This window comes from Myotis nattereri (assembly GCF_964212035.1).
Source record: "Myotis nattereri genome assembly, chromosome: 1".
Lineage (NCBI taxonomy): Eukaryota > Metazoa > Chordata > Mammalia > Chiroptera > Vespertilionidae > Myotis > Myotis nattereri.
Genome location: NC_138075.1, coordinates 29,112,123 through 29,131,096, shown reverse-complemented (window position 1 = coordinate 29,131,096; position 18,974 = coordinate 29,112,123). Strand labels below are relative to the sequence as shown.

The 18,974-nt window shown below is 48.7% G+C and overlaps 1 protein-coding gene across 1 annotated transcript in view; it reads left to right on the top strand.

Annotated features, from left to right (window-relative positions):
- Nucleotides 1-2,213: 2,213 nt before the first annotated feature.
- The window catches only part of PLEKHH1 (pleckstrin homology, MyTH4 and FERM domain containing H1), a gene marked incomplete at its 5' end in the record, with an annotated part of 44,984 nt that continues 28,223 nt past the window's right edge, over nt 2,214-18,974 (top strand). Inside the window, 3 exons of the mRNA XM_081088245.1 lie at nt 2,214-2,339; nt 16,008-16,070; nt 16,968-17,117. Coding sequence (XP_080944371.1) covers nt 2,214-2,339; nt 16,008-16,070; nt 16,968-17,117 — 339 coding nt within the window. The remainder of the gene's footprint in view (nt 2,340-16,007; nt 16,071-16,967; nt 17,118-18,974) is intronic.

The following is an 18,974-nucleotide window of genomic DNA, read 5'->3' as shown; positions in this document are numbered from 1 at the left end:
ATGGTGTCAGAATAGTTGAGACCATAAACTGGAAAATCTGGAATATAGGCTCATCTTCGCACCAACGATCCGGAAAGATCTTATAAAATATTTCCTTCATCCATAATAATCCACCCCACTCTTTGTGAGATCAGAATCTCTCCCGTTTCCAGATGGGTAAAGAGCACGGTGGCTAAGGACAGGGGCTTTGGAATGCGGATCCAGCTGTGGAACTCTGTGTGTAAGCCAGCCAGGCTCTCGGTTCCTCGGTGTCCTCAGGTGCGACCGTGGACTGGCGCCCACCCCTTAACTCATGGGCTGTGCGGACTGAAGAGTACACGTGCCTGGCATACAGCAAGAACTCAATAAACGATCGCTATTTGTGGTATGTAAGGGCAGAAAATATAAAAGTCAAATGTGAGGTGGGAATCAGTATTGGTGGTTAACCCATCGAGGACAGGCTCTCTGGGGCACCAGGGTCATATTAGGTGACAGTACAGGAGGTGGCTGGGTTTTCTGAGGCCATATGGCTCCTGTAGAAAGGGAAAGGGGGGGTTAACAAAATAGTTAACAAAATTTGCATTAGGGAAAATTCCAGGCATTCATTCAAGTAGAGAGACCAGTATAAGGAACCCTCATATACCCATCACTCAACTTCAGAAATTAACATTTTGATGCCCCTGTCTAGTGTGGCTCAGTTGGTTGAGCACTGAGAGGTCACCGGTTCGATTTGCAGTCCGGCAACTTGCCTGGACTGCAGGCTCAATCCCCAAATGGAGGGCATGCAAGAGGCAGCTAATTGATGTCTCTTCTCTCCCTGCCCCCCCCCCCTTCCTCTCTCCTCTTCCCTCTCCCTGTCCCTCTCCCTTCTCTTCCTAAAATAAAAAAACATTTTTTAAAAAAATTAACATTTTGATAAAATCTTATTTCATGTATCTCCCTCCCCACCACTCTTCACCTCCTCCATGAAGTGTTTTAAAGCAAATCACAGACATTATCATTGTACCTATAAATCATACGTATTTCTAACAGATGACATTTTAAAAATACCAACTTAAAAAAACGAACAATCATTCTTTAAAATGACCTAATACTTGAGTTATCATATGTCAAGGTTTGGGACAGACCAAATTTATGCTTGTTGCCAAACATAACTATTAGTAGTGCTTTAGAGGGTTCTGTGTGTGTGTTTTCTTAAGTCCTGTGGTGGCTGTGTCTTCCAGCCTTTCTCCCCTCTGTGCTCACCTGTGCCTGTGTCTCCTCTTGTGTGCACACATACATCCTTCATTTTCTCATTCCAGCTCAGTTTATCTTCTCTAAAAGATGTCCAGGAGACCTCTGGGTAAATCCCCCTGACTGGAGAAATTATAGGTGTCTACTTGATTTGTTCTGAATTCATATGAAGTGTTTTCCAAAGATTTGTGGCTTTCTCCAGCGGCTGCAGCAAAAATATCTACCATTTTCTGGTCTTCATTTCATAACTTCAAGGAAAGAATGAGAATCTGTTCCAGAGCAGGACATTCAATGACAACTGACAAAATCCCAACTAAATAGAAGGCTGTCAGGGAAATTCAAAGCATTACATTTTCTTTCCATGTGTCCCCGTCTGACATCTACATAGCTGTGGTAGAACCAAGACTAACCTGGAAACCAGAGCTTTCCCTTCAGTTAGCTGTGTGAACTCAACACCCCCACCCTCATATACCTCCAGCACATCCGGCCCCATCTCCATGCTCCTGTTTACCTGTATACTGATGAGCTATGTGACTGCCTTGTAATTTTGCAGTTAGACTTTCTTGAAAAATGCAAATGCGAGAGACCTCTGTTATTTATCTTTGCATCTCCAGGGCTTAGAACAGTGTCGGCACGTACATGTTTGTTGAGTGGCTAAAATCTTGTTACATGGAATTGTTGAATGAAAAACCAATGAGCCCCATGTTTCACTTTTGTAAAAATGACACTAGGTTCTCGTTGTGGCTTCCCAGGTTGGTTTTGTGATCCCCTGAAGTTGCTCAACTGACTTATGTTGAGATGTGACGCGCTGAGCCAGCGACAGGGGCCATGGGACAGAGGGACAGGGGCTGGCTTACCTCCCCAGCTCTGTTGTCTCCGTCCTCCTCTGGTCTCCTCTCCTCCTTTCCCCACGTAACCCTTCCTCCCACACTTACTTGTCGTTTCCTCTCTCTTCGTGCTGGTTCTCAGGGGTCCCTGAATATCCAGAAGTTGATTCCATCATGGCTGAGCCCAAGGTGGAGACCCGGACCAGCATGGACTGGCAGAAACGCTACCTGGCCCTGGAAACCCAGCTTGTGCGTTTCCGCCTGCAGGCCAGCAAGATAAGGGAGCTGCTTTCTGACAAGGTGAGTTCTGGAGAGCAGGGAGCTGCCTACCCTCACTGCAGAGGCCCGTGTCAGAGAGGGCCAGCATTAGAGAGCGAGAGTTGGGGAGGGTGATCTTCCTTTTTGGGGGGTTTATTTTATTTATTTATTTTTATTTGAAACATATTTGACATAACATTGTGTAATTTAAGGTGTTCAGCATATTAATTTGACACATTTATCTATTGTAATATGACTGTCATCATAGTGCTAATTAGAAGCTCTATCACATTATACAACTATCATTTCTTTTCAGTGGTTGGAATAATTAAATTCTAGTCTCGTAGCAAGTTTGATGATTATAATACAACTAGAGAACCCAGGCACAAAATTCAGGCACTGGTAGGGTCCCTAGCAGCTGCCTGCTGCTGGCTGCTGGCCGGGTATTCCCTCCCTTCCCCCGGCTGCATGCCACCACTGCCAGGGCCTCCCTCCCCGCCCCCCTCTTTGCCTGCTGCTACCACCGCTGCCTGCCAGGGCCTCCCTCCCTTCCCCTCGCCAGCCCTGCCCACTGGTCAAACTCCCAGACAACTCCCAGTTGGTCGAAGGGACAATTTGCATACTACGTTTTTATTCTATAGGATACTGTGGTCTGTATTCACTCTTCTGTGCATTTGATCCTTAGGGCTTAGTTACTACTCATTGCAGGAAGGGGAGCTTTGAATAAGATGTTTTTCACACATGCAAAATGAAACCCACCCAAGGTCGTTGTTGGTTTTGTTTTTTTTTAAGACCAAAATCAAAGCAGTGTAGTCAGCTGTCACCTGGCATTCTTCCCTGCTCTGCTGCTTCGCAGGGCACACCAGTGAAGTGACACACATCTGGGTTCTCCACCACCCTCTGAGTCACATGTGGCTGCAGTGCAGTTTCTAATATTCCCTTAACATCTCTTCAGTGGTGGGGAGGAGGATGTTTTAGGAGAAAAGACTGGAAATCTCCATCCTACTGCTCACCCTCTAGTAAGCATAGGAACCGAGGAAGGCAGCTTGCTTTCCTGGTGACAAGGGCACAGGCTTTGGGGCCAGACTTACCTGACTCGGCCACTTACTAGCCCTGTGACTCTGAGCAAGTCCCTTCACCTCTAAGGCAGGGACACAGATGCCTACCTGTTGGAGTTCTTTGAGAATTTTATCAGATCACATGTACAAAGGTTCTGGCATAGAATAGGTCTAAATGGGTACAATTATTATCTCTACAGACTTGGGTGGGCTGGTCTGGGAAAGTGACCACCATTTATAATGTTTCTATGGGAAGATACATTCTAAATGACTGAGGGTTGTTTTTTTTTAATGTTTTTATTGATTTTAGAGGGAGAGGGAGGGGAAAGGAGAGAGAGAGAGAAACATCTATGAGAGAGAATCATGTATTGACTGCCTCTGGCATGCCCCTTACTGGGGATCAAGCTGGCAACCCACGCATGTATGGGAATCAAACCGGGGACCTCTTGGTACATGGGCCAACACTCAACCAGCTGAGTCACACTGGCCGGGCTAACTGGCTGTTTCTTTGAAGCATAACCCATCTAGAGAATAGACACCTGCACTTAAAAATGTATATATATAATCTTAATTGAATCAACCATTCTCTATAGTTTTGTTTATAGTCTCCATCTGCTTAGCAAACCCTTCTTTCAAAGTACAAAAGTACAATTCATCCACTCCTCTGCAAGTAATGTCAAAGTCTCGATGAGTAAAGCCTCCGTAAGTGACCTGTGTTCAGAATAGGCCTACAACCTGGAGTCCAGGAAGATAAGTTTCAAACTGGACCTTTTCGCTGCTGAGGGGAGTGGCTCTGGACTAGCCAGGACTAGAACTCATGAACCTTGGGCCTGTTGGCACTGCCATCTCGTTCAGGCTTTGCCGAACAGATTGGCAGGGTTCCTACGGATATGGTTCCGGCGCTGCAAATATAAAGGGTGGAATCCGCCCCCGCAGGGACCGGGAAGCAGGCCTTAGACAGGTGGTTCTCTGGACCACCTGTGCCAGAAACCTGGCGTGTTTGTGAAGCAGATGCATTCCTGGGCCCCACCCAACCCTCCTGATCCAAGTCTCCATGTTAATTTGCATCTTTAACAAGCTTCCAGAAATTGGTTTCAACACTGTAAAGCTTGAAAACCTTGCCTTAGGTCACGGTATTGAGAAAGGTGTGTGAGGGAAGGCAAGGATTAGTGGGGATCAGCCCTTGGGCCTAAGCACATCTCAAAGGGAGGAGACTTCCTTTTGGTTATATGGACAATAAATAACCTAAAAAGTGGCCGTTATGAAACACCTAGGCATACTGCATTAAACGTTTAAACTACCCTTCTCAGTTTGAAGTCGTCCACTGGAAAAAGAGGAATCCTCAGCGGGCAGAATGAAGAGGAAAAACCCAACTCTGGCAGCTGAGTGGGATGGGGTGTGTGACTGGGCTCCCTTGAGTCATGAAAGGCTTGAGGCTTGAGTGTTAACATCTGTGAAGATAGAAATGAGGTCTGGCCATTTGGAAGCTGGGCCTGACACTGAACCTTCCCTGTAAAGTCAGGACTATTAAAGGGCTTTACCCTAAATGAAAAGGTGGCAGAGAAGACACCCACCAGCGCAGGGAGGTGGCGATGGCGGAACAGCTGCTCATACTCAGCCAAGGCTCTGGGCAAAAAAAAAAGTTCCCTGAGAACCTGATGATACTGGTTTAACATTAGAATTTAGACTATCCGTGTGAATTAGGAACCCTAAGTCCTGGTCCAGAGATACCCCTGGGAGACCTTATAGGAACAGACACAGAATCCCCAGGTGGTGGTGGGGAGCCTCAGTAAAGATGAATATATGATCTAAAATAACTAAATATTGAGAGACTAATGTACAGTGAGTGAGAGTCCAAATATACAATAAACAACTGGACTAGACACCCTCACCCCAAGAACTAATAATAATAGAACTGTTGGTAAGATACTGTAAATAAATGAGTTCAAAATATTGAAGACATAATGAAGTAATTGAAAACATGAGACAAGAATAAGACACTATCCAGAAAGACCAGGTAGACTTTACAAAGAATCCAATAGAACTGCTAGAAGTAAAAACATTTTTCATTGAAATTAAATGTTCAGTAGGTAGCCCTCACTGGGTATCTCGGTTCGAGGGTCGCCCTGACACACTAAATTTGTGGGTTCGATCCCAGGTCGGGTACATACAGGAATCAACCAATGAGAGAGCGTGGATAAGTGGAGCAGCAGATCGATGTTTCTCTCTCTCTACCTCCTTTCCTCTCTCTCTAAAATTGATGAAAAGAATTTTAAATAAATAAATAAATGTTCAGTGGGTAGATTAGACACCACTGAAGACAGACTTGATGAATGGAAATAGGGGCCTGAGGAAATCTTGCGGAATGCAGCACAGAGAGGTAAAGAAGCAGAGGCTGAGACATGGATGCTAGAATGACAGGATCCTATATAAGATTTCAGAAGTGGGGAAGGGAGTGAGGAGAGCCAATACTCAAAGAAATAATGGCTTAAAATTCTCCAAACTTGATTCAGGAAACAGAATGAGTGTAAGTGAGATAAATTTTATTTTAATCCACGCCTGCTGTATTATCTAGATCGTAGTGTGGCTGCTGTAAGAAAGAACCCAAAATAGTAATGGCTTAAACCAGACAGATGCTTATTTCCTTCTGATTTAGTATCTCAGACAGAAGCAGCCTAATTCCAGGGTGGTACCTGCTGCATGTTTGAAGGTGGTTTATCCTGATGTCCACCTAACCCCTTCCTTGTAAGTGCATGACCTGGAGGTTGCATTCATTCCTTCCTTTGTATCCCATTGGCAAAAACTCGGTTACCCAGCTGCAGGGAGATGGACAGTATAGAGTTCTTCTGGATAACGGTGCGCTCTGCTAAGTTGGAAGTTATATAAGAGAAAAGAGAACAGATGGGGAGCAGAACTGGGGAACAGTTAGCAGTCTGTAAGTCTAGAATTTGAGTCTAGAATAATAGTAATAACAAATAGATTATATAACTTTAAAATCAGTTGAGCAGGGAAATGGAATAAAGGAAGTCTATTAAATATAGGCAGGGAGAGGAAAAAAAGAGCACTAAAAAAAGAGGAGTAAATAGCACAAAATGGAAAAGTGGAAATAAATCCAAATATATTGGTCACAAAGAGACATATGCAAGATGTGTATTGCATCACTGATGTATGAAAAATTGGAAGTATTATAAATGTCTACCAAAAGGGGATGGTTACACATATTGAGTGTATTTGTACAATGGAATATAATATTGCAGATCAAAATAAAACAAGTAGAGCTACATGTGTAAGATCAATAAATCTCGAAAACCAACATTGAACAAAAAAGTCCAAAGGAACTGTAGACGGTTTGGCTCAGTGAATAGAGCGTTGGCCTGCAGACTGAAAGGTTCCGGGTTTGATTCCTGTCAAGGGCATATGCCCAGGTTGCAGGCTCAATCCTCAGTAGGGGGCGTGCAGAAGGCAGCCGATCAATGATTCTCTCTCATCATTGATGTTTCTATCTCCCTCTCTCCCTCTCCCTCCTCTCTGAAATCAATAAAAATATATATTTTTAAAAGTCCAAAGGATACATATACACATATGTATACACATACACATACACATACACATACACATATACATATACATACATACTAGAGGCCCAGTGCACGAAAGTCATGCATGGGTAGGGTTCTTAGGCCTGGCTGGTGATCAGGGCCAATTGGGGCCCTCTGGCTGCCGGCTGGGGCCTTCCTTTGTTCCACGACACCCCCTGGTGGTCAGCACACATCATAGCGAGTGGTCAAACTCCCGGTTGGTTTAATTCCTGAAGGGCCAATTTGCATATTAGCCTTTTATTATATAGGGGATATATATATATATATATACACACAATACAGTTTATGTGAAGTTTTAACACATGCAGAATGGCAGTGCCTGTTAGGGGTATATTCAAATGGTAAATGCCAGAGGAGAGGGCAGCACTGGGGAGAAGCACACAGGAGACCTCAGCTACCTGTAGTGGTCCATTTCTTAAAACTATTTCTAACAAAAATTAAAATTTGACAAAGCTAAATGGTGGATACACGTTCTTTTTAAAAAAACTGGTTCACTACATGTTTCTGTTGGCCTGAAATATTTCATAATAAGACATCTTTTTTTGAGAAAGTATAGACAAGTCATCCCTAAGTGCATAAAATTATTGTACATCTGTGTTTACTAAATAATTAGCCTCAGTTCTGTAAACCAAAGAAAGCACAGCTATCAGATCATTATATCAGAAGAACAGGAACACTTGTTAAATGTTTGTCGTGTGTATTTAAAAAATGGTCACACAATGGGTTTGTCATGCTTTATTTAGACTATGTGTGAACTTAATATTTTCATTAATAAAGCTGAATTGAATTTGAAAAAGGAGAGATGCTTGAAGTACCTCCCTCCCCTACTCCCCAGGGGCCTTATGCACATTTTTCATAAATACCGACTTTCTCCACAGCTCCTTGGGTCTGGGTAGGTTGAACTTTCATTTCGGCCTCTTTTTCTCTTCCTGGCTGTTTTTGATCATCATGTAACTATAATGCCTTCCCATAAAAATGCTGGGGGCTTAGAGTGTGACTTGGGTAAAGAAAGGGGAAGCATGCAGACACAGGGCAGAAGAGACGGGGTTGTGGGATGGGAGAGGGGAGAAAGATACCTTGAGTAGGGATCATGGGCTTGGGAGACATAAGGAAGGAAGAGGGCTGAGACTTAAGGAAGAGGTGTTGAACTTCTTGGCAGGAATTCTTTCTTTCTTTTTAAAATTTATTTCAGAGGGAGAGAGAGAAAGAGAGAGAGAGAGAGAGAGAGAGAGAGAGAGAGAGAGAGAGAGAGACATCAACAATGAGAGAGAATCATTGATCAGCTGCCTCCTGCATGTCCCCTACTGGGGATTGAGCCCGCAACCCAGGCATGAGCCCTTGACTGGAATCAAACCCGGGACCCTTCAGTCCGCAGGCCAATGCTCTAGCCACTGAGCCAAACTGATTAGGGCTTGGCAGTAATTCTTAAGGCCATAAACACCATGTTGCTCAGTGTCAGGTCTGTGCCCGTCACCTACAGTCATCCCCAAACCAATAGGGCAGGTTCAACAGTTCCCTAGAGATTTTCCACACTACATCAAGGTACGTTTCAAATTCCAGGAAGAGATGATTGGGCTTACCCGGGGAGTTCTGCTGAGGCTGAACCCAGGTCCTGTGTGTCACTCCTCCCAGAAATTGCTTGTCAATCATCATCAATACCTACCTGCACCTGCTGAGCCAGGTCAACGGGCTCCTCTGGCCAGCCCTCTCACTAGTCTGCCCCTCCCCACAGCTTACTCACCTGTGTGGTGAGAAGCAGAGCCTGGATGACTGGTGGCTGCTCACTCCCTGCTGGCTGTCCTGCAGGGCTGGTCAAGCCTGGGTGTCTTCCAGGGGACACGCCCTGCCTGGGATCAGGTGCCGCCCATTGGCCGCTAAGGCTTGGAAACATGCCCTTCCTCCTTCCCCACACAGCCTACTCGTACCTGACTTCCTCTTGCAGAACTGCCATTCCACACATGGGATATCTGTGCTAAAAATACATGTTTTTAAAGAAAAAATGTCAAGGCTACCAGGTAATCCCTCAGCCAATGGTGAGAGGAGAGGAAGGGTGAGAGGAGGCAGTAGTAAACTTTGTTTCTGCTATTATACCTCTCAGGGTCTGGTGTGCTGCTGTCATGAACACCCAGGCTGCCAGGGCCACCGCTGTGGAGCCAGATGAATTGTGGGTTCTCTTTCCATCCAGGACAGGAGTCAAGGGAATGGCTAATGTCTAAGGTTCGCATCTGCACTGCTCCCTGAGGGGGCATTCCCCCAGCCCTCTTCCCCGTGTGCTGAAGAAGTCACAGAGGCGCGTCAGACCCATTTAAAACTGGGAGACCATCCTAAGAGATGGGTATTGAACGTCCCTTGGACTTCTTTTATTTATACGAAACCTGTGCCTCCATCATCCCATCAGAAAACTGGGAATGTATCATCCACAAAAGGGTTTTGTAGGAAGTATCACGATGGGCATGGCCGTCGGTATTAGAACTGGTGGAGGTTTTACATTTTTTACTTATTTACTCCCTCTCTGCTGCCAAAGGGGATTTGAGTGGGTTTATTAAAAAGAAGAAATAAGTAATAAGATAATTTTCATTTTTTAGTATATTTTTAACTGGAGCAGCTTTTCCCCATGTCCCGTTCCAGTGGGACCGTGTGCACTTCCTGTTCTCTAGAATCACTTACTAATTTCGTCAACCAAGATTTGGAAATACAGCCACTCAGCTTTATATTTACACATCAACAATTTGTAATTCGGGGCTTTTTAAAAAATGTATAAATGGTTCAGTTTCCTTAAACAAAAGAACAATGAACATTGCTCCTCCCCCCTCAGACTGTGGATTACACAGAATCAGCGATTCAGTTCAGGCACGCACTTCACAATGTCTGGCGAGAACACGGGGCCAGTAAAACACCCTTCACTACCTCAGACTTTGTGGAAGGGCCAGGTACTAGGAAAGGGGAGCACCAGGACCGTGAGGACCTGTTGGAAATGTGTTGAAGTCTGCAGAAAGCCGTCTCAGCCAGCCTGAGCAGCTCTCTGTGCTGACAAATCTGATTGGCTTGGGGAGCAGGTGCCTTCTAGGATGTTTATTCACTGTGTGTGTGAGCGTGTGCGTGTGTATGTGTGTGTGCCGGTGTGGAGAGAGTACGTTTTTATTGTTTTCCTTGCCCCTCGTTATTTGTAAGGTCTACAATAAATAGTATTTCTCGGGAACCACAGCATCGATAGAGCTCTGTACTCCTGTGAAGCCATTCCAGAAGCCGGTGCTGAAGGGGCTCGGCCCGGGGATGCATCCCCAAAGGAATCAGTTAGCTTTGCTTTGCATTCTGTGGCCAGTCGCGTGTTTTTCAGGAGGTGGTCTGTGGACCACCCGCATCAGGATCGCCGGGATTTTCTTTTCAGGAACATTCCTGGGCCTGTCCTCAGACTTCCTAAATAATAACCTCTGTGGGCACAGCCCAGGCATCTGCCTGTAACAGCCCACGTGCATCTTTCCACCCCTGAAAATCTGAGATCTACCATCACGAACTCCTGCCAGGAGTTCTTGGCTCAGGCCACTGCCCAGGGCCCCGTTCTGCTGTCCTCCTAGTGCAGTGATGGCGAACCTATGACACGCGTGTCAGAGGTGACACGCGAACTCATTTTTTTGGTTGATTTTTCTTTGTTAAATGGCATTTAAATATATAAAATAAATATCAAAAATATACATCTTTGTTTTACTATGGTTGCAAATATCAAAAAATTTCTAGATGTGACACGGCACCAGAGTTAAGTTAGGGTTTTTCAAAATGCTGACACGCCGAGCTCAAAAGGTTCGCCATCACTGCCCTAGTGGATGCCTCGAGCACCATGTGCCCAGAGGAGGTTCCGGGGGGCAGCAGTGGGACCTACAGACAAGACTTAGAGCCCTTTCTCTCCTTCCTCGTCTATAGTTAGATACCAGGGCAGCCCCACAGTTGTGTATCTCTATATATAAAAGCCTAAGTGACTGTTCAACTGGTCGCTGTGACGCACACTGGCCACCAGGGGGGAAATGCTCAATGCAGGAGCTGCCCCCCCACCCCCCCCTCCGGTGATCAGTGCACTCCCACAGTGGGAGCGCCGCTCAGCTGACCAAGGGGCACAGCTGCGGGGGCACAGCCTCTCCTGCGGAGACCGTGGCGGAGCGGCAGCGGCGGGCGCAGCGGGGCTGGGGTGAGCGGAGTGGCGCGGTGCCAAGCCAGGCTTGGGCTCCTCCCTGGCCCCTGCCACTTCACGCACTACTCCATCCCTCGGGGGATGTCGGACTGCTGGTTCCGGCCTGATCCCCACAGGCCACGCCAAGGGACCCCACCAGTGCATGAACCCATGCACTGGGCCTCTAGTTTTATATATTTGGGAATAAGCATATCTACTTAAAAAATAAAGTTGAAAACCATTATCTTTGATTAAAGCAGATTTAACAGCTAAAACTGGGGTTTGCAAACTCAAATGCTTGCAGGTATCTTAGATAAGTGACACGGTGGGTGCCGGGGAGGATTCCAGGGAACGTGCTGTGGCTAGAGGAGGGAGTGGTTATTACCACAAGAAAATATAACCCTAGTGCAGAGGTTCTCAACCTGTGGGTCGCGACCCCTTTGGCGTCGAACGACCCTTTCACAGGGGTCGCCTAAGACCATCCTGCATATCAGATATTTACATGACGATTCACAACAGCAGCAACATGACAGTTATGAAGTAGCAACAAAAATAATGTTACGGTTGGGTCACAACATGAGGACTGTATTTAAAGGGCCAGAAGGTTGAGGACCACTGCCCTAGTGCGTCCAGACCTCCTGGGTTTTCAGGAGAAGCTGAAGTCGTGCCTTGTTTGTGGAATGCGGCGGCTTTTTCTGGGACACAGGAGAGGCACAGTGGCTGACGGTACAGTAGACTCTGGAGCCAGTCCTCCTGGGTTTGAATCCTGGCTCTGTCTCTTAGCTGTGTGACCTTAGGCAAGTTACCTAAATGCTGTAGTCAGTTTCCTTATCTGTGCAACAGGGATAACAGGACCCGTCTCCTCGGATCGGGATGAAAGCTAAACAAGTTAATACACGGAAAGCACGTAAGCCAGTGCCAGGCACATGGAAGTGCCTGACTTTTCTATATCTGTGTCGGCTGAATGCCCACAGTATTGTCGGTCTTATAAGACACTCTGTAGGCTGATGGTTGGCAACCTCTGGCTTAAAGCCATTCTTTCTGTAAATGGATCAGTGGATCCTAACTAGGATAGTCATATAAGTTATCTAAACCAGGACACTTTTGAGAGAGGAAGGAGGCCCTATTACGAATTATTTCAGATGACAGATGAACAGCCTGTCCCAGCCAAACTGTGCTTGGTCCTAAGTGCCATCTTTGTATATGAAAAACCAGTAAGTAGCTTCTCTCTGTGTCCTGCTGGGTAAGTGCCAGGTTGTACACATGAGTTTATAGGAGGCGTCCTGTGCAATCTTCAACAGCAACAACCCTGGTGGTGGTGGAGGGGGGGTGGTAAAGACTCATTAACTCTCTTTTTTACTGGTGGGGAAACTGAGGCACGGAGAGGCTAAGGGACTTATCTAAAGCCACACCATGGCAGAGCCAGTCGGGTTCTGGAGCCTTCGTGCGTACCTGTACCGTTTTCTCCAGTGGGTGCACGGCAGTGGTAAGGACATCGAACCTCCTGTTCAAAGGGAAGCTGAAACCCAGGATGGCATGGTTCTTGGCTCAGGCCACTGCTCAGCACGCTGGGCTGTGCTGGGAGCGCAGGGCAGCACGGGTGCTCCCGCGGCCATGGGGCTGGTATTTCACAGCATCGCCGAGTGTTACGAGGAGCCGTGGACACGGGGATTAAGTACCAGGCCTGTGCCAAGTGCATTTCATCAGGTCCCTGCAGCCAGTTCCCAGGCAGCTCGTGAGTCTCATGTGCGCGTCGCAGCTGGTGAAAGTGGATCCTGCCTAAGAGTCAGCCGCCTAAACCTGACACCTCTGTGGCTGTCAGGTCACCCCAGGCCCACAGACTAAAGGACAGCTGAGGACACGGTCCTAAGGAACCCTGAGAGGAGAAACAGGACTCATGAGGGGTGGCCCACCCACCGCAGCATCGCAGAGCTCCAGGTGTGGCCCTGTGACAGGTGCAAAGAATGATCTGCCCTCGTGAAAGGGGTTGGTGCTGGCATTGAGGGAGGGTACCCGGCGTGGACACCCGGAGGGCTGTTTCAGCGGCAATGGGGAAAATGTGTTTTCATAAAAAACGGAGGGAAACGTGTTAAACATTCTCGTCAGACGGGGACAGCAGGGTTTTGGTCGTAGTTGGAGTGCGGTGATGGATACGTAGATGGTTCTTAGACTCTTTTTAAAATGTTTCGGATGTTCAAAATGTCTTCCACATTCAGAAACTAGTTTTAGAGGGAAAAGAATACGCCAGCATGAAGGTGGATACAAAATGCTTTGAGTCTCAAGTGTCCTTGCTGAGAAGATAAGAGCAGCTGGGAGGATCCGCAGCCATGAGGGCCCGTGGCAGCCGGCCCAGGCCTGGGAGGAGCCCTTCCTTTCTGTCTGCTTTGGTGATAGCACACTTTAAAGCGATATTAAATCTTGATAAATCCTGAGGGGAAAAATGCTCACTATGTTGTCAATAATGGAGCGATGGCTGGCTCTGACCGGTGTCCTTGGCCACTCTTGACCCAAATGGAAAGGTCTAGCTGGGAAGTAGGACTCAGTACATTCTATTCTTCACTCTACCTTGGTTCTCCATTTGTAAAATAGGAAGATGAGTTTTTCCATCCAATGAAGTGAGGACACATCAAACAGGCATTGCAGGAGGTCACACTATGAATGGCCACTCCCTATGGAAAACCTGTGTCTTCTGAGCTGCAGAGCAGATGTTAGATCTAAATGGTCCAGCTGATGGTCTATCTAGGAGACTTGTCAATACAAAGCCTTCCCATTCAGTATGGCACTGTATTCTGAAATGCTCCCGGTCATTGCATTATTTAGACTTGTTTCTGATGAGGGCAAACTCCAACTCTGGCTGGCTTAAGCCAGCGGGGACAGTATGAGGAGGATCTGGGACAGCTCACAGAACTGAAGGATCTACCTAGTGATCACAATGTGGTGAAGTTGGTGTATGTTCTCAGATGCAGTCCCCTGGCTCTTGTCTCTGGTCTTTCCATCCCAGGTTCCAGATCCCTGGGAGAGAGAACCTGATTGGCCCAGTCAGATCTGGTGTCAGAGTGGGGAGGGTTATTTGGTACCAGCCTGGTCACTATGGGCCACCACTGTGTCAACCACACCCCACCAAGTAGAATTCTCTCTGTGTCGGGCAGCCACCCTGAAACCATCATGTTGTTTCATGCTGTGCTGTTATCTTCCTTGTTGCTGCAAGCATATGTTTGAAGGTCAAGGGACTCCTGTAAGACAGGCCCAAGGACTGTTTGGTTTTAGAAAGATCATCTGGCTCTGATGCCTGTGTCTGGCCAGAGCTAACCCGCCAAATCAGGTTTGAATTGAGAGGTTTGATCATGATTATTAAACCCAGGAGAGGAAGGAAGAGTTGTAGGTAGGCATCCATGGCCTGAGCACATGAACACCTGTGACAGGTGGTCCTGTCCATTGGGAGCCCGAGGAGCATTTTGTTTTACATCTTGAGTTTTACTTGGGAACATTAGATCCTTTCCAAGGGAATGTGCACTGAAAACATCTGTGTCTCCCCCATCCCCCAAAAGAGGGGAAAAATGGATGAGGCAGGGCTGCCCTGAGGAAAGAGGTGCCCCAGGTTCTTAAGTGTGAGCTACTTTGAGGTGACTTTCTGCGCCTCCTCTTTCATCCTTTAATCAGGGAGGGAAAGCAGAATTTCAGCCGAGAAGGTGAGAGATTGGGAAAGAAAAGGGATCGCTCAGTTCACGGGTGAATATCAAGTCGTGGTCCAGGCCAAAAGGAGAAGGTTGAGGAGCTGGAGCAAAGGCCATATCTGCAGAGATGGGTGGGCGAGCGCTGGGCTAGAGCTTGGAACGCAGGGCCTGCCCGGCCGCAGGGCGGACGAGGCTGGGATATGGTGCCTCTGATGTATGTTTAATGAATATGTGTTGCTCTGGGGCAGGGCAGGGCCGTTGACGGAGTAGGGTTAGGGTTAAGGCGTGACACTAGGCCTTGGCATGTGGCGTGGCGTTTGACGGGAGAATGGGGTGTGACTCAGCTCTGCCTCTGCAGGGCCTTTGTGTGATGGTGTGTGGTTTGGGCAGCGCACAGCCGAGCCCTGACCAAGGGCAAGGTGGGAGCTGAAATCCAGCCACACTCCACTCGCCAACCCATGAACTGGCAAAGCTGCAGAGATGCCATGTGGGTCGGGCTGCTGAGCAGCTCCTGAGACTCAACTGGTCCCTGACAGGCATCTGTGTATAAGGACATTGGTCTCTGTGCGTGGGCCAGCTGGCTTAAGATTCCAGAATTACCAGCTTCCTCAGGCCTGAATGACATGCCTCTACTGATTGCAAGATAGAATTTTTAAAATGTGTCATGAGCCCGTCTATTTCTTTAAGATTCAAGAAACCCAACAGGATGATATCTATGAATGCCATTACAGTCAGGGTGGGGAATCTTTGTCCCCAGCCAGTGAGCTGTTCCGAGGTGGGAAGGAACATCCTCACTGATGACATGGTGGCAGCTCCATGCCAGGCACATGGGTGAGCAGCGGCAGGGCACTGTCTGTGACCCAGGGTTGAGGGAGGGAGGCCTCAGGGAGAGGAGACCGGAGTTGGACTGAGACTGGGGTGGGGGTGCCTCCAGAAGAGTGATGACCCTACTGCTGACCCTCCCTGAGAACCTTACACAAGGAAGGGGTAGAAGGCTTTTATTCCCCCGGCAGGAGGACAGCTCCATGGGCTCTTCCCCTCCCATGAATTCAGGGTATGAGAGCCAAGTGTTACCCAGACACCCTTGAGCCCACTTGAGATGGGCGGTTCCAGCCTGGCCTTGGGGAGTGTCTGCACAATTCACTTGTGTTGCCCTGATGTCATGTGCACAGTAGGGACACCTCACCTACATGCCTTCTTTGTCTCCGGTTGAGCAGATGCAGGAGCTGGAGCAGAGGCTGCAGGAGGCCGAGCAGAGAGCAGAGAACGCGGAGACCCAGGTAACAAGGGGAAGGGATTGAGAAGAGTGTGCAGGGGAGGTGACCATTGGCCTTTCTTGCCCCTTCCCACGAACTCACGTGGACCTACTCATCACACTGATGAGGGACAAGGAAAACCAGCAGTCATGTGTCAGAACTTCTAACAGATGAAGGTGCATGGAGCTTTCTGTGGGGGCGAATGAGTCTTTGGTTAATGGTCAGTGCAGGGAGTGGGTGAGTGGACTAGTCCATATAGACTAGGTTTTATGCTGAGATAACAAGTTAAGTCTGACATCTCAGCAGTTTATCACATTTAGTTCTCACCCATTGTACCTCTCCAGGGAGGGTGCGTCAGGGATTCTGCTCCACAGAGGGATTCAGGGATCCAGGCTATCGGAGCTCCCCATCCTCTAGCTGGGCCATCTGGAACATGCAGCCTCCTTGGTTGCCATGGCAAGGAAAGGGAGCTGGGTGCTTGTCCACCAGCTCTTAAATAGCTTGAGCCCAGAAATACGTGTCCTTCCTCTCAGGCCCACTGACTGGACAGAATTCCATGCCCCTCTCACTAGTGGGGCCAGAAACATCGGGAAGCCATGGACATGCAGTGAGCAGCAAATGTCTGCCAGCGTGAGGCGGGAGCAGTTCCTCTCCAGGGCTGTCTGTCCTGCCCAGCTCATCCCCACCTGGGCTCCAGAATTAGGGGACCCAACACCCACCTGTTTCTCCCTGTCATTTCCTTTTTTTTTTTTTTGCCCAGATGAGGCTTAATAAATGGTCATTGAATTAATTGGCCCAACTGCTCTGGGCAAGGGCTCTGCCTGGGAGTCACGGGCTGGGGTATCAGGAAGTGTCCCTTCCCATTTAGCGGCCATTTCATACAACACATCCCAACCCTATGAGATGCTTGGTCCTTTTCAGGTGAGTGTGATGGAAGAGAAGGTGAAACTCTCCAATCTGAAGAGTGTGGGCTCCGCAGGCAGCCTGCACCGGAAGTACCAAGACTTACTGAAAGCTGTGCAGGGCAAAGATGAGCGCATCGGCCAGCTGGAGGCACAGCTGGAGAAGCAGGTAAGGGCACCGGGCAGCCGAGCGGAGCGCCAGCGCCCTCTGCAGCACCTGCGCCCATTGGCCCCGGCTTCTTGAGCAGAGCCTCTCCGCTCCACCCTCCCGTGGTGGGGAGCTCACTCCCTCTTGAGCCTGTTCTCTCCTGTGGCGACTTCATTACTGGGAGGTTCACTAGGAGCCAGGCAGGGGGTACAGGAGGAAAAGGACCTTGGAGGCGGACTGATCTGGGTTTCAGCCCCACCTCTGGCTCCTGCTGCTCTCTAGCTGCGGGAGGTCACCTACGTCGCTGCTTCTCATTTTGCGCATCAGTAATACAGGGGCTGTCATACGTCAGAGGCTGCCAGGCGAGTGCAGGAGTGATGCGTGTGTTGTATCAGGCCGGAGGCTGGTATCTGGTAAGGGGAGCTGTTCCTTCCCCTCCCTGGCATGTGCCCTGCCAGCATGAGGGACATAACCCTTGGCTGGAGGATCGGAGCAGCAGAGCTGGCCCAGCAGCCTTGGTTGGCCAAGGTTTCTCAGTGGCCCTGAGCCCATACATGGCTGCTGCTGCTGCTGCTGAAAGCGGCCTCCTGTCCTGAGCCCATGGGAGCCCAGGAGCGGCCACTGCCCTGCGTCCCAGCTACAATCGCACCTTCGCTGCGGAGAGGATGCCTGGAACATCCCCACCAGCTCCCCCTGCCCAGCCTCCTCCCCTTTGCAGTCTCATTAACTTCATCCTAATTCTGTCCCATCCCCCCGGCCGTTGGCCTTACCTACCAACTTTTCCTGGTGCCCGAGCTCCATCCTTTCCTACAAATGACCCCACAGCGTGGCCAGATGACTTTTAATTTTCCACATGTGCCCTCTCCATAAAGGTCCCGGCTAATCCTGGCAGTACCTCCCCACCGTCATAGGCAAACACATCATTCGCCAGCACTCGCTGGCATTTCCTTTGTGGATGTGGCTTTGTAATCTGTGGGGCACCAGGAGTTCCTGGAAAATCACGGGAAAATAGAATTCTGACGCGTGGAATCTAATCAGTCCCCATGGATTTCAGAGATTCCTTCTCTTGAGTGGTTCCTAGAAGTGGCAGATCGGATAATTGTTGGGCAACAGATTCCTGCTGGAGCTTAGGTCAGAAAAAAAATCGTTTTCCAGCAATAATAGGTCAAGATCAGATTAGAAAGAATGCTGCTCTGTAAGTCAATAGACCTGGTTTTAGTCGCAGCTGTGCCAGGAACGGACCGGGGCAAGGCATTCACCCCTCGGGCCTCCGTGTCAAAGTACGTCAGGGGTCGGTCCGCAGGCTTTTTCCATGAAGGGCCAGGTAGCAAATGTGATTGGCTTGTGGGCCACGTGACCTCTGATGCAACTACTCAACGCTGCCGTGGTAGCGTGAACGCCGCCCTTGGCCACGTATAAGTGAATGGGCATAGCTGGGTTTCAGTACACTTCATTTCCAAAAATAGGCAGGCAAAGGGGGTCCGGGGAGGGGTACTGGGGGCCGGGACAAGCAGAAGGCTGGGTTTGGCCTGTGGGCCCGTTTGCAAGCCCCTCTCCCAGATGACCTTAACATAAGGTCCTTCCAGCTCTGCAGTTGTGAGTCGAGTGGGACATTTCCATATCCCCATCTCATTTGCACAGATGCCCTTGTTTGGAGCTTATGTCCATCATACATTCATGAGGTAGTTTTTCCCCAGCAGTGTAACCAGAGTCGTTATTGCTGGTCTCTAGCTACTCCAGAACATCCCGCATCTCCATGCATTTAGGTCAGGGCACTGTGCTCGCTGTAGAACTGGTTGAGTACCTGGGCCTCAGGCACCGTGCTGGGCCCTTGTGACTTCCTGCCACAGTGCCCCAGGAGGGAGCTGGGCCATCCCC